The 13,763-nt window shown below is 44.1% G+C and overlaps 1 protein-coding gene across 1 annotated transcript in view; it reads right to left on the bottom strand.

The window, feature by feature from the left end:
- The window catches only part of LOC126474909 (monocarboxylate transporter 2-like), a 97,336-nt gene that overhangs the window by 57,215 nt on the left and 26,358 nt on the right, over positions 1 to 13,763 (bottom strand). The window contains exons 2-3 of the mRNA XM_050102405.1: positions 10,061 to 10,317; positions 1,740 to 1,866 (exon numbers count right to left, since the gene is read on the bottom strand). Coding sequence (XP_049958362.1) covers positions 1,740 to 1,866; positions 10,061 to 10,291 — 358 coding nt within the window. The 5' untranslated portion in view covers positions 10,292 to 10,317. The remainder of the gene's footprint in view (positions 1 to 1,739; positions 1,867 to 10,060; positions 10,318 to 13,763) is intronic.

Here is a 13,763-nt window from a genome sequence, read left to right as displayed (position 1 = left end):
GTCCCAAACATGCTCAGTGGGGGACAGATCCGGAGATCTTGCTGGCCAGGGTAGTTGACTTACACCTTCTAGAGCACGTTGGGTGGCACGGGATACATGCGGACGTGCATTGTCCTGTTGGAACAGCAAGTTCCCTTGCCGGTCTAGGAATGGTAGAACGATGGGTTCGATGACGGTTTGGATGTACTATTCAGTGTCCCCTCGACGATCACCAGTGGTGTACGGCCAGTGTAGGAGATCGCTCCCCACACCATGATGCCAGGTGTTGGCCCTGTGTGCCTCGGTCGTATGCAGTCCTGATTGTGGCGCTCACCTGCACGGCGCCAAACACGCATACGACCATCATTGGCACCAAGGCAGAAGCGACTCTCATCGCTGAAGACGACACGTCTCCATTCGTCCCTCCATTCACGCCTGTCGCGACACCACTGGAGGCGGGCTGCACGATGTTGGGGCGTGAGCGGAAGACGGCCTAACGGTGTGCGGGACCGTAGCCCAGCTTCATGGAGACGGTTGCGAATGGTCCTCGCCGATACCCCAGGAGCAACAGTGTCCCTAATTTGCTGGGAAGTGGCGGTGCGGTCCCCTACGGCACTGCGTAGGATCCTACGGTCTTGGCGTGCATCCGTGCGTCGCTGCGGTCCGGTCCCAGGTCGACGGGCACGTGCACCTTCCGCCGACCACTGGCGACAACATCGATGTACTATGGAGACCTCACGCCCCACGTGTTGAGCAATTCGGCGGTACGTCCACCCGGCCTCCCGCATGCCCACTATATGCCCTCGCTCAAAGTCCGTCAACTGCACATACGGTTCACGTCCACGCTGTCGCGGCATGCTACCAGTGTTAAAGACTGCGATGGAGCTCCGTATGCCACGGCAAACTGGCTGACACTGACGGCGGCGGTGCACAAATGCTGCGCAGCTAGCGCCATTCGACGGCCAACACCGCGGTTCCTGGTGTGTCCCCTGTGCCGTGCGTGTGATCATCGCTTGTACAGCCCTCTCGCAGTGTCCGGAGCAAGTATGGTGGGTCTGACACACCGGTGTCAATGTGTTCTTTTTTCCATTTCCAGGAGTGTAGTTTCAACTGCTATTCAACGTTCAAAGTCGACCGTGCGGCCATTGTACTGTGTATTGAACCGAGGACATAGAAAGGACGGAGAACCTTCGTCCCGCCGTAGCCTTAATGGTTCACAACCCCACAACAGGTCACAGCAGTCCACCCACCCCGCCGCCAACCCACACCGAACCCAGAGTTATGGTGCGGTTCGGCCGCCAATGGACACTAATCCACGGGGCGGATTCGTGCCGGGGGCCGGCAAGCCTTCCCGCTCGGAAAGCAGCGCGTTATACCGCGCGGCCAGCTGGGAGGGATGCCGTGCGGTCATGCTCACGCCAGAAACCTTTTGACATGAATAACCTGAGTACAAATGACAGACCCGCCAATGCAGTGCCCTTTTCTACCTTGTGTTCGCGATATTACCGCCGTCGGTGTGTGTACATATCGCTATCCCTTAACTTTTGTCACCTCAGTGTACTCTGCACCATGGGGTCAATGCTGTAATCTGTTATGGATGGGCGCCTGTAATTGCAGTGAAGTAGGAGCCTCACCTCATACAGTAATTGGTGACTGCTGAACCTGAAACTGCCTGATATGAAAAAAAATATATATATATAATGGCCTGCAAAGTGGGCACCCTCGACTGCTTAGCATTTACACAGCAGAGAACAGCATACCTATGAATGAACTGACGCAGGTCCAGACGCTGACAATGGTGGTCATCGCCTCGGCACCCTCGCCGAGCTGCTGCAGGTAGTCCGCGAAGACGAACGGGAATGACAGGATGGGTATAATCATCAACGCCTGCAAATGAAAATCCTCGATACAATTTAGAGAATATCATCTTATCTGGCGTTAAACTCATCAGCCATTGCCTACATTTCTGCTTAACAACTGCAATAATAAATGTATTTCACATTATCTGAGTGACCAACATGAAACCGGTGAGTACACAAGGGCAAAGTTCAACAGTTCTGTATAATACGCTGTAGACATATTGATGCCAAGCAAAGTTATCAGTTTTTGGCAGCCGCGTTGGATAGCTTCTACCTGAGTGAAAAGAGTTTCATTGAAAATGTAATTGAAGTCTCATAGACAAACAAAAATTGAATGAAACCAAAAGTAGTTTGAGGATGGTCTCCCGTGAAGCGTTCACCGAATCCGAAAGTAAAACCGTTCTGACAGAAAATCCTAATAAGGTTTGGTCTGATGTTAAATCAGTAAACGGATTAAAGCATTTGTCTAGACGCTCGACACGGTGAGTGACAGGTAAAATCCGAAAAACTTAAGCTGTTGATTCCAAAACGGTTTCATTGAGAAACATCGTACTGTGCATCCTTCTTTAAATTTTCACACAACAGTCAAAATGACAGGTGCCGAAATGAGTGACTTCATCATCAACAAATTTAACGTATTATGGACAAATAGGTAGAAAGCTCTTTTATTGTTTAATTATATGATTCCAGAAGAATCCGTGCAAACGATCACATCCATAAAATACATGGAATTGTGCGTACAAAGTGATTTAAAGTAGAATGATAGCATAAAACTAATCGCTCCACACAACTTGTGTAGTACGAAACACGGCAAGCGAAATTTCAAGTCATGTGATATGACGCAAATAAAAGTTTGATGTAGACAAGTGCTACATCCACCTTTGTAGTTACTTCCTCTGTATAACTTCTATTTTTTGTGTAAAAAAATTAAAAACCGCTGTCTTGGGTTCACACGTGTTCTCCACTCGCAGGTAAGGCAGATACCAGACATATTCAATGGAAATATCTTCAGGAAGTGTAATTCACTTACGACGGAGGTAGCTTACAAAACACTCTTTCGACCAATACAGGGTTATTACAAATGATTGAAGCGATTTCACAGCTCTACAATAACTTTATTATTTGAGATATTTTCACAATGCTTTGCACACACATACAAAAACTCAAAAAGTTTTTTTAGGCATTCACAAATGTTCGATATGTGCCCCTTTAGTGATTCGGCAGACATCAAGCTGATAATCAAGTTCCTCCCACACTCGGCGCAGCATGTCCCCATCAATGAGTTCGAAAGCATTGTTGATGCGAGCTCGCAGTTCTGGCACGTTTCTTGGTAGAGGAGGTTTAAACACTGAATCTTTCACATCACTATGCGTGAAACTTGCCCGCACGCGTTCAACCGTTTCTTCGCTCACTGCAGGCCGACCCGTTGATTTCCCCTTACAGAGGCATGCAGAAGCTTTAAACTGCGCATACCATCGCCGAATGGAGTTAGCAGTTGGTGGATCTTTGTTGAACTTCGTCCTGAAGTGTCGTTGCACTGTTATGACTGACTGATGTGAGTGCATTTCAAGCACGACATACGCTTTCTCGGCTCCTGTCGCCATTTTGTCTCACTGCGATCTCGAGCGCTCTGGCGGCAGAAACCTGAAGTGTGGCTTCAGCCGAACAAACCTTTATGAGTTTTTCTACGTATCTGTAGTGTGTCGGGACCATATGTCAATGAATGGAGCTACAGTGAATTTATGAAATCGCTTCAATCATTTGTAATAGCCCTGTACTTTGAAACAACTCACCAGTCTGAGATTTGTGCTATATGGGACTGATAGAGGAAATGGAGAAGATCCAAAGAAGAAAAGCACATTTTGTTACGGGTTCATTTAGTAAGCACGATAGCGTCACAGAGACGATCAACCAACTCTAATAGGGAATGCTGAAAGAGAGGCATTCTGCAACACGGTATGGTTTGCTGTTAAAGTTTCGAAACTACGTTCCTAGAAGAGCAATATATTGCTTCCTCCTTTTCTCGCGAAAAGATCCCGAAGGTAAAATTAGAGAAATTCTTGCTCAAGAGGAGGCTTACCGCTAATTGTTCATATAGCGGACCATCCGCGACTGGAACAGGAAAGGTGACAGGGACAGTGATATATGGAGCACCCTTCACCACACACCGTAAATTGGTGTACGATGTAGGTTTATAGCACATTCTCAATCTAATGTCTAGTTGCCATATCTCCAGTTAACGATCACAAAGAGTTACGGAACTGTACTACAGCATATTCACCTCTTACTCATGATTTCCCGTTACATTCTCTCTTCGGCGTTAAGTCAGTGTTATTTATTCTGATATGATACTGTGAAAACAATGAAATAAATTGTATTGCCACCATCCATATATCGTATACTGAAGAGATGAAGTAGATAGTTCTACATCTCTGTGTATTAAACCAAAGATGTGGTGTAGCAGTTACGAGGTAGTCTTCATATTTAAGAGGAAAGTGGTTCAAATCCCCTTCAGGGAATCTTGACACTAAGTCGCTCTAGGTGGACAGCAGGATATTTTTTTTTTTAATTTATCTGTTCTTCCAGTACCCATTCACCCACAACTGAACACGCACTTTGTCTCTAACGAATTTAACTGTGAAATATATTGCTAGGAGACTGGGATGAAAACTAGCAAGACATCCAGCCTCCATAGAATCGAAACACTATCCCTAGGAGATGAGAAGCCTCAGATTACTAAATTATGATGTATTGTAAAGAAAGACATTAGAAAAATGGATGGTTAAACTACTTCAGCAAAAACCCATTACAGAAGTAAATCAGGGTGTAAGTATGTGTGTATGTTTGAGCTGTTAAGTCCGTAGATAGATTTTAACCAAATTTGGCAAAGGAACAACAGGTATCACGAGTATGAGCACTGTGGGCTTTATAACTTCCTCTCTCCAATAGAAGTGCAGATACAAACAAATTTTTTTTTCAGTCCCTATCATATAGTCTCGCCTGCATGACAGACATCTGACTTTGGGTTTGCTCTGCCAAATCAGTCTACTTTGTAGGAGAGCCTACATGTCTTGGGCGAGAAACAGTTTTCCAGAACGTAACATGTAGGCTGTCATACAAGACAGGTGTGTTGTGTTAGAGTAGTATGAGCCTGCTTTATCAACGTGCTTTGCATAGTGGCCTGTATGTCAGGGGAAAATAAATGATTTTCAAGCCCCTAATGTCTAACTTATCCTGCATGAAATGTGTGTTGTGGGAGTAGTATCAGCCTACTTTATTGAAAAGTATTGCAGGGGCTACACATGCTGATGAGCGTGACTGGGACAGGCTGAGATGGATAGAGGAGGTGATGAACAAAGCAGGGCGAAGAGGAAAGAGAGGGGGAGGAGGGGAGAAACATGAGGCAGGCAGTAAGTTAGAGCAATAATGTGCAGACGGAAAAGGAAAAGGGGGAGGCAGAGATGGAAAAAGAGAGGGGAAGGAGGATGTCGTCTGAGGAAGGAGGGAGAAAGATATGGTCAGAGAGAGAGGGGGTGTAGGAAGTGAGGAGGATGAGGTGAACAGACAGTGGAATAGGTGAATGTACAGAAGGGAGGAGGAGGTGTGTTCGATATATGTGTCAAATAAGTACACAGGTGAGGCTGCGGAGAAGAGGTTTGTGTCTAATAAATAGAAAATACTCAAAGATTACTTATGTCTGAAGGACACACTGTCTAACAGCCTGGAAACGAGGAAATGCGGTGCCAGTACGATTATTTGCTTTATATATATATATATATATATATATATATATATATATATATATATATATATATATATATGAAGGAACAGATTAAGATGAAAGATGGTGTAGCAGTGCAAGTACATCTTCTACTAAGGTAGAAGCACCCAGAATCAAAGAAGGAAGTGAAACTATAATGTCATTTCTAAGGCAAAACTTCAGACATTTTCTCTATGCGCCAGTAAAAGTAGTTTCTAAATGATGAAGGAGATAATGGGAAGTATTTGTAAATTGTAACTGTAAGACGTTTGCTGCACCGAAATCAAATTCCAAGCAGTGAACATCAAAAATCAGCGTAAAGAGATATTTAAACAGCAAGAAAAACCGAGCTACAATGAATTTTCTCTGTAGCAGAGAATACTTCGTAATAAGTTGAAAACTGTATGCGGTAGAGACTTTAATGTGGAACCCTGATATTCACAAGTACCATTCTTGCAATTTAGCCTTTCTAACAATCGGTGATGCATTGTTAAACACTGAGAAGAGAGCGGATAGGGAAAAAGAGTACACTTAAGGCCTCTACGAGAGGGAGGGACTATCTGATGGCCTGATACAAGAAGAAATGGCAGTAAATAGGGAAGTCATTGGGAATCCAGTATTAGTCAGAGTTCAACGTTACTTTGACAGACTTGTGATGAAATAAGGTATAAGAGGCATCGCTTCGAAATTTCTTAAATATTTTGGGGATGTGGCAACCAAACGACTACCCAAGTTGACATGTGGAATACCCAATACCCGAGAAATACCATCAGACTTTCCCAAAAAATATCATCCAAACTACCCTGAAGACGGCAAGGGCAGCAAGTATGAGACTACCAGCTAGCAACTCATGTATCATAACTGCTGACAAGAATAATATACAGCATAATGGAGAAGGACTAGTTAGTTGACGATCAATTTGGCTTTAGGAAAGGTAAAGGCACTAGAGAGGAAGTTCTGAGTTGACAATGGAAACTAGGTTTTAAAAAAATCATGACACGTTCATACAATTTGTTGGCTTGGATAGAGGCTTAAACCATGCAAAACGCTACAAAATGTTGGAAATTCTAATAAAAATAGAAATAAATCATAGGGAAAGACTGGTAACATACGATATGTATAATAACCAGGGGGGGGGGGGCAATAAGTTTTTAGACTAACAATGTCGTGCTCGAATATGTCCAAGAAGCAATGACGGTGATGAAAGAAAGTTTCAGGAGTAGGATTAAAATTCAGGGTGAAAGGATGTCAATGATAATATTTGCTTATGGCCACTGACATCCTCAGTGATCGTGAAGACGAATTAAGGGCGGGTTGAATGGAATGGACAATCTAAGTACTGAAGATGGGCTCACAGTAAACCGAAGAAAGACGAAAATAATAAGTAATGTCAGAAATGAGATTAACGATTAACTTAACATCAAATTTGGTAACAAGGAAGTAGATGAAGTTAAGAAATTCTGCTAGCTTGGAAAACATGTCCCACAAAGCTAGGAAAACATAAAGAGTATACAAGAACAGGCAAAGAAGGCTTTCATGGCCGAAAGAATTCTACTAGTATCAAACACAAGAAATAATTTGAGTAGAAACAGAAACACAACTCCAAGCCGCCAAGAACGCTGTTGTATAGCATTTATTGTGATGATAGTTTCAGCAAATTGCGTTTGCATTGTCAGATTTGTTAATCATACATCAACATATTCAAGGCTATCGTGATCAGATGGAAGAGGTCGTAATACAGTTCTATATAAACGTGAACTATACCATGGAATATAACATGCCTTGTACAGCACACTTCACTGAATTTTCATCATATGCATATTACACCTGTCATATGATAACGATACTTCATGAACTGAAGAACAATAACTATTACATAAAATAACGTATATATTGCACTGATTACACGAACTCATGTTAGCAGAATGAAGACTGGGATTCTCAAGTAAACAATGTACGGAAAAGGATATGTTATATTCCATGGTATAGTCCATGTTTATGTAACACTGTACTGTGACCCTGCACATCTGATCTCAGTGTGCTTGAATATGTTCATCTATGCTTTACAGATCTGATGATGACAACGTATTTTACTAAACCGGTAATCGCAATAAATACTGCACACAAGTGATCTTAGCTGTTTGAAGTTGCACTTCTGTTTCGACATTAATCTCGATCGCTCCCTAAATTGATAATGTCAAGCAGAAAAGAAATAATTTGAGAAGTCAATTTCTGAGACTGTACGTATGGACCATAGCATTGTACGGTAGTAAAGCATGGACTTTGTGGGAATCGGAAAAAAAGAAAATCGAAGCATATAAGATGTGGAGCTAGAGAAGGATGTTGAAAATTAGGCAGACATATGAAATGAAGTTCTCCACAGAACCTGCAAAGAAAGGGAAGTGTGCGAAACGTAGATAAGAAGATGGCATAAGGTGATATGACATGTGCTAAGGCATCAGCGAATAACCTCCGTGGTACTAGAGGGAGCTGTTGTAGGCAAAGGCAGAGATTGGAATACTTACAACAAGTAACTGAGGACGTAGGGCGTAAGTGCTACTCTGAGATGAAGAGAATGTAACAATTCTTGGGGAGCCGCATCAAAGCATTCAGAAGACTGGTGACGAAAAGAAAAAAAGAAAGTCTTCAATGAGTGTGTCAACAAGATACGGCTTAGCTGAAAAAGAGAAAAAGTACGTGGACTCGCTTCGTCACAGAAGTGAGACACTTACCAATGCTAGGGGCGATGTTACACGGTAACAGCGTGATATCTCATGGGGATGACTAATGTATTGACCGATGTGTTTATGTGACAACTAGCTTACTGTCCATAGCTTAGCTCGCTTAGACTGATTGGTCTGCACACATATTTTTTCTTTAATCGAATTTTTATGTTTACAAATTGCAACGCCTTGTAAACGTTTCACGCTAATTAATGCCAAAGAAGCATGGTCTTTTCTGAATGTATTTATGATGAAAAGAGATTATGGTAGTTGGAGTCCGAGGTTTTTGTTAATCATCCCTTTTGAGTTCTTGTAATGTTTCCACAGAAACTTTCATCCTGTATCACGCATTTCTTTGTATCCAACCGAGAAGTCAAATACCAGTTTCCACAGACTCAGCTTTAAAAATGATGTCATACAACGAAATATTTTCTTAAAAATTTTCAACCTGCGTTTCACTCCATCAGGAGCTGGATTTCCGAAAAAGAGTAAAACTCATATTTTTTTGTTTCTAACACAGAAGCCAAATACAAATTTTCATGTTAGCTTTGACAATGTTTTCGTAATTAAATAATTTCATAAAACTTTTTTCCCCCTATTTCACTCCCTTATGGGACTGAAATTCCGAAAACAATGAGACGCGTATTTTTTATTTCTAATCGAGAAGTCAAATACTAACTTTCATAACAGTAAGTTCAAACTGCTTTAGTTGTTCTTTAATAATTATTTATGCTCTAAAAAGGTATCACCCACTGTTTTACCCACTTAGATGTCGAACTTACAAAAATTCTGAGACAAGTAATTTTTTATTTCTGACGGGAACCAAATACCAATTTTCGTAGTTTTAGCTTCAAGATTACCTTAATAGAGAGATACTTTAGATACTTTCAAAACATGTTCAGCCCTTATTTCACGCCCTTAGGAATGGGATTTCGAACAATCCCCTGTTAAACTTTGCCTACAGTATAAGATGCACACTCTCTCCAAATTTCAAGTTTCTACACTTAGCGGTTTGGGCTGGAAAATGACGAGTCAGCGAATCAGTCTGCCTGTACCTCATTCCTTTAGAAGATGAATATCCAAAAACAGTAAAATTTTCGAAGATTTGGTTTTAAAAATATTTGCACAATGAAATATTTTCATAAAACATTTCATCCCCTATTTGACCCCCTCATGGTTTGAATTTCCAAAAACATTGAAGGACGCATTTTATTATTTGCAATTTTGAAGTCTAATACCAATTTTCTTTGATTTAGCTTCAAAACTACTAAAGTAGTTCTTTAACAATGTCTTATCTTCAAAATATACTTTACACTTACAGACGTTAAATTTACAAAACTGCTGAAACACATATTTCTTTATTACAGACTGAAAAAGAAGTACCAATTTTCAAAGGCCTGGCTTCAAAATTGCCTTAAAAGCGACATATATTCAAAAAAATTTCTACCCCTATTTGACACTGATAGGGATGGAATTTCGAAAAGTCCCTTCTTACATGACGTCTACAGTATGAGATCAGCGCCCTGTGCAAATTTCAAGTTTCCGTCATTAGTGGTTTGGGATGGGCGATGATGAGTCAGTGTGTGAGTCAGTGAGTAGGGACTTTGCCTTTTATCCACGCAGATAGCTGAATAGTGGCACTGCCTTTAGGAAAGGTGGTTGGGCTGGTTGCGCTACAGAGCGAGGCTGGTGTGGTTGTGAGTAGAGCAGGCGAGGGTTCAGTGCGCTGTGCTACTCACGGCGCTGAAGGCGACGGCGGCGGCCACGACCCACCCCCAGCCACCGTCGGGAGCCGGAGGGTGTCCGCCGCCCGTGGCCGGACCCTCCTTCTGCTTGTGGCCAGTGGACGTCTTGGCCTTCCCCTGGAGTTTGTCGCTCTCCGGGGCCTCCGGTCCCTGCTGCAGACCTCCGTTCTCATGGTTTTGATCCTCAGCTTCCTTCTTCTGCTGTTTCTGTGCGTCGATCAGCATCTTTGTCTGTCGCTATGGCGGGACAGCTGTAACAGAAAGAAAAACCCAGACATAAAACACAAAGAACTGCACCGCTGGTCATTAAAACTGGAACAATGTGTATACCGTATGCAACAAACGTCGAAATGGCATGGCGTATAATGTGTGCTAGTCTGCGCAAATGATAAAATTGCATTGCGACAGAGCGAACTTCATATAAGTATTGGCAACTGCATTTACGTACGGGTTTCTCATTCAGAAATTGAATGAGTATGTTGATTTGGTTGTGAAAAGACAGTGTTATGCCTCGTGCAGAAAGAAGGAACTTCTACAAACACACGTCGGAGTTCGACAATGCCAGTGGTCTGACGAAACTGCACTTTAACCTTTGAGTCACAAATATTTAAAAAAAATTGAATTTTAAAAGTTTGCAAGGGGTAACCCTTATAGTCACAGCAGACAACGAATACAAGAAGAAATAGGCGGAAAGTAAACAATCAATGCCTTTAAAGTTGTGGTATCCCTTTGTAGCCACTGGACATAAAGTTTTCAACCATCCATCAATTGAGATATATCTGAAGACAATGTCGCTTTTTTCCTAGTTACAAACACACATCTCGAAACTTCCAAGTATTCATAGTGCCTGAAACAAATTAGAGTCCTACGCAATAAGCAAAAATGAGCCAAAAATTTATAAATTTGTATCAAAATTACATACTGCGCCAGTGGTTTCATTTCTAAACCACTCATAACAGCAATAGAACGAACTCAACCTTACTTTACAGTTACTGTAAATACACTTACTTTCACTGTCAATGATTTCCTCAATACAATCACTGAAAGAAAAAAGAATGATTACACAGAGGAAACTCAGTGTACCACTAAATGTCTCTGTCTTGCAGTAGCATCGGTGGTTTCATGGCAAAGGCAACGCCACTTTAAAGAGAAATAAATAATACAAAATAGTAGCTTCAGACGGAGACTACTGACTGTAAAATAGTTTTATTTAAAGTCACGACCAGTTATCCATGAACTGAAGACGCGTCCTAAAGTGATATGTACAAAAATTAATAGTTTTCTTTATCAATTTCTGTACAGATCACGTAAGGATGAGTCTTCAATTGATTGAAAGCGGTCGTCATATTGAGCAAAAGTATTTTACAGGCACCGCAGTTCATTTCACTTAAAATGTGGAAATGTGATTGCATTTGCACGTAGTTTAAAACAACGAGCTCAAGAAATCATTGGTACTCATAGGGATAACGTTCTGTGATGTTGCTATTCTCGTTGGTCGCCATTCCGCTCCTGACATTCGAATATGGTAAGGGCGGGTTCAGGAGAGCCATACGCGCCACGCTCACACGACTAGCGCCTGAGAGAACGGACATAACTTATTGCTTGTGCAGCCGTGCAGGATCGGACAGCCAGTAAAGTACCTTGAATAGTGATATTGTTTGCAACTAGACAAATGTCCGCACTTCGGCGCGGTGGCACCTGGAGCACCGTGGACTGTCAGCTGCGGCTCCTCTTGAAGCGGGAGCAGAGAAAGGTGAGCCGACAGCGCAGCACCGGCTACAACACGGAGTAGCCGGTCGCGGTAGTCTTGCGGTTCTAGGCGCTGCAGTCCGGAACCGCAGGACTGCTACTGTCGCAGGTTCGAATCCTGCCTCGGGCATGAATGTGTGTGATGTCCTTATGTTAGTTAGGTTTAAGTACACTCCTGGAAATGGAAAAAAGAACACATTGACACCGGTGTGTCAGACCCACCATACTTGCTCCGGACACTGCGAGAGGGCTGTACAAGCAATGATCACACGCACGGCACAGCGGACACTCCAGGAACCGCGGTGTTGGCCGTCGAATGGCGCTAGCTGCGCAGCATTTGTGCACCGCCGCCGTCAGTGTCAGCCAGTTTGCCGTGGCATACGGAGCTCCATCGCAGTCTTTAACACTGGTAGCATGCCGCGACAGCGTGGACGTGAACCGTATGTGCAGTTGACGGACTTTGAGCGAGGGCGTATAGTGGGCATGCGGGAGGCCGGGTGGACGTACCGCCGAATTGCTCAACACGTGGGGCGTGAGGTCTCCACAGTACATCGATGTTGTCGCCAGTGGTCGGCGGAAGGTGCACGTGCCCGTCGACCTGGGACCGGACCGCAGCGACGCACGGATGCACGCCAAGACCGTAGGATCCTACGCAGTGCCGTAGGGGACCGCACCGCCACTTCCCAGCAAATTAGGGACACTGTTGCTCCTGGGGTATCCGTGAGGACCATTCGCAACCGTCTCCATGAAGCTGGGCTACGGTCCCGCACACCGTTAGGCCGTCTTCCGCTCACGCCCCAACATCGTGCAGCCCGCCTCCAGTGGTGTCGCGACAGGCGTGAATGGAGGGACGAATGGAGACGTGTCGTCTTCAGCGATGAGAGTCGCTTCTGCCTTGGTGCCAATGATGGTCGTATGCGTGTTTGGCGCCGTGCAGGTGAGCGCCACAATCAGGACTGCATACGACCGAGGCACACAGGGCCAACACCCGGCATCATGGTGTGGGGAGCGATCTCCTACACTGGCCGTACACCACTGGTGATCGTCGAGGGGACACTGAATAGTGCACGGTACATCCAAACCGTCATCGAACCCATCGTTCTACCATTCCTAGACCGGCAAGGGAACTTGCTGTTCCAACAGGACAATGCACGTCCACATGTATCCCGTGCCACCCAACGTGCTCTAGAAGGTGTAAGTCAACTACCCTGGCCAGCAAGATCTCCGGATCTGTCCCCCATTGAGCATGTTTGGGACTGGATGAAGCGTCGTCTCACGCGGTCTGCACGTCCAGCACGAACGCTGGTCCAACTGAGGCGCCAGGTGGAAATGGCATGGCAAGCCGTTCCACAGGACTACATCCAGCATCTCTACGATCGTCTCCATGGGAGAATAGCAGCCTGCATTGCTGCGAAAGGTGGATATACACTGTACTAGTGCCGACATTGTGCATGCTCTGTTGCCTGTGTCTATGTGCCTGTGGTTCTGTCAGTGTGATCATGTGATGTATCTGACCCCAGGAATGTGTCAATAAAGTTTCCCCTTCCTGGGACAATGAATTCACGGTGTTCTTATTTCAATTTCCAGGAGTGTAGTTCTAAGTTCTAGGGGACTGATGACCTAAGATGTTAAGTCCCATAGTGTTCAGAGCTATTTGAACCATTTGAACACGGAGGACTGGAGTATCACGACACCGTCGTTTCATACGAATTTCGGTTTAACTGGTCAAAGCGAAACCACATGTTGCCAGTAATCCTCCCTCACCTACCTCGACTCACTGAACGCGCAACTTTTTCCCTGGTCAGCACGTTCTCCGTATCTCTCGCTAACTGAAAATATCTAGAGATGGGTTGCCAAGAAGCAGGCAAGCCACTACTTTTCAGCCACTATGATTGATGACCTCTGGCATATAACCGAATTAGCTTTGATGCCTAGCCTTGTCAGAGTC

Source organism: Schistocerca serialis, chromosome 4 (assembly GCF_023864345.2).
Source record: "Schistocerca serialis cubense isolate TAMUIC-IGC-003099 chromosome 4, iqSchSeri2.2, whole genome shotgun sequence".
Taxonomy (NCBI): Eukaryota; Metazoa; Arthropoda; class Insecta; order Orthoptera; family Acrididae; genus Schistocerca; species Schistocerca serialis.
This window is presented reverse-complemented; position numbering and strand designations above follow the sequence as displayed.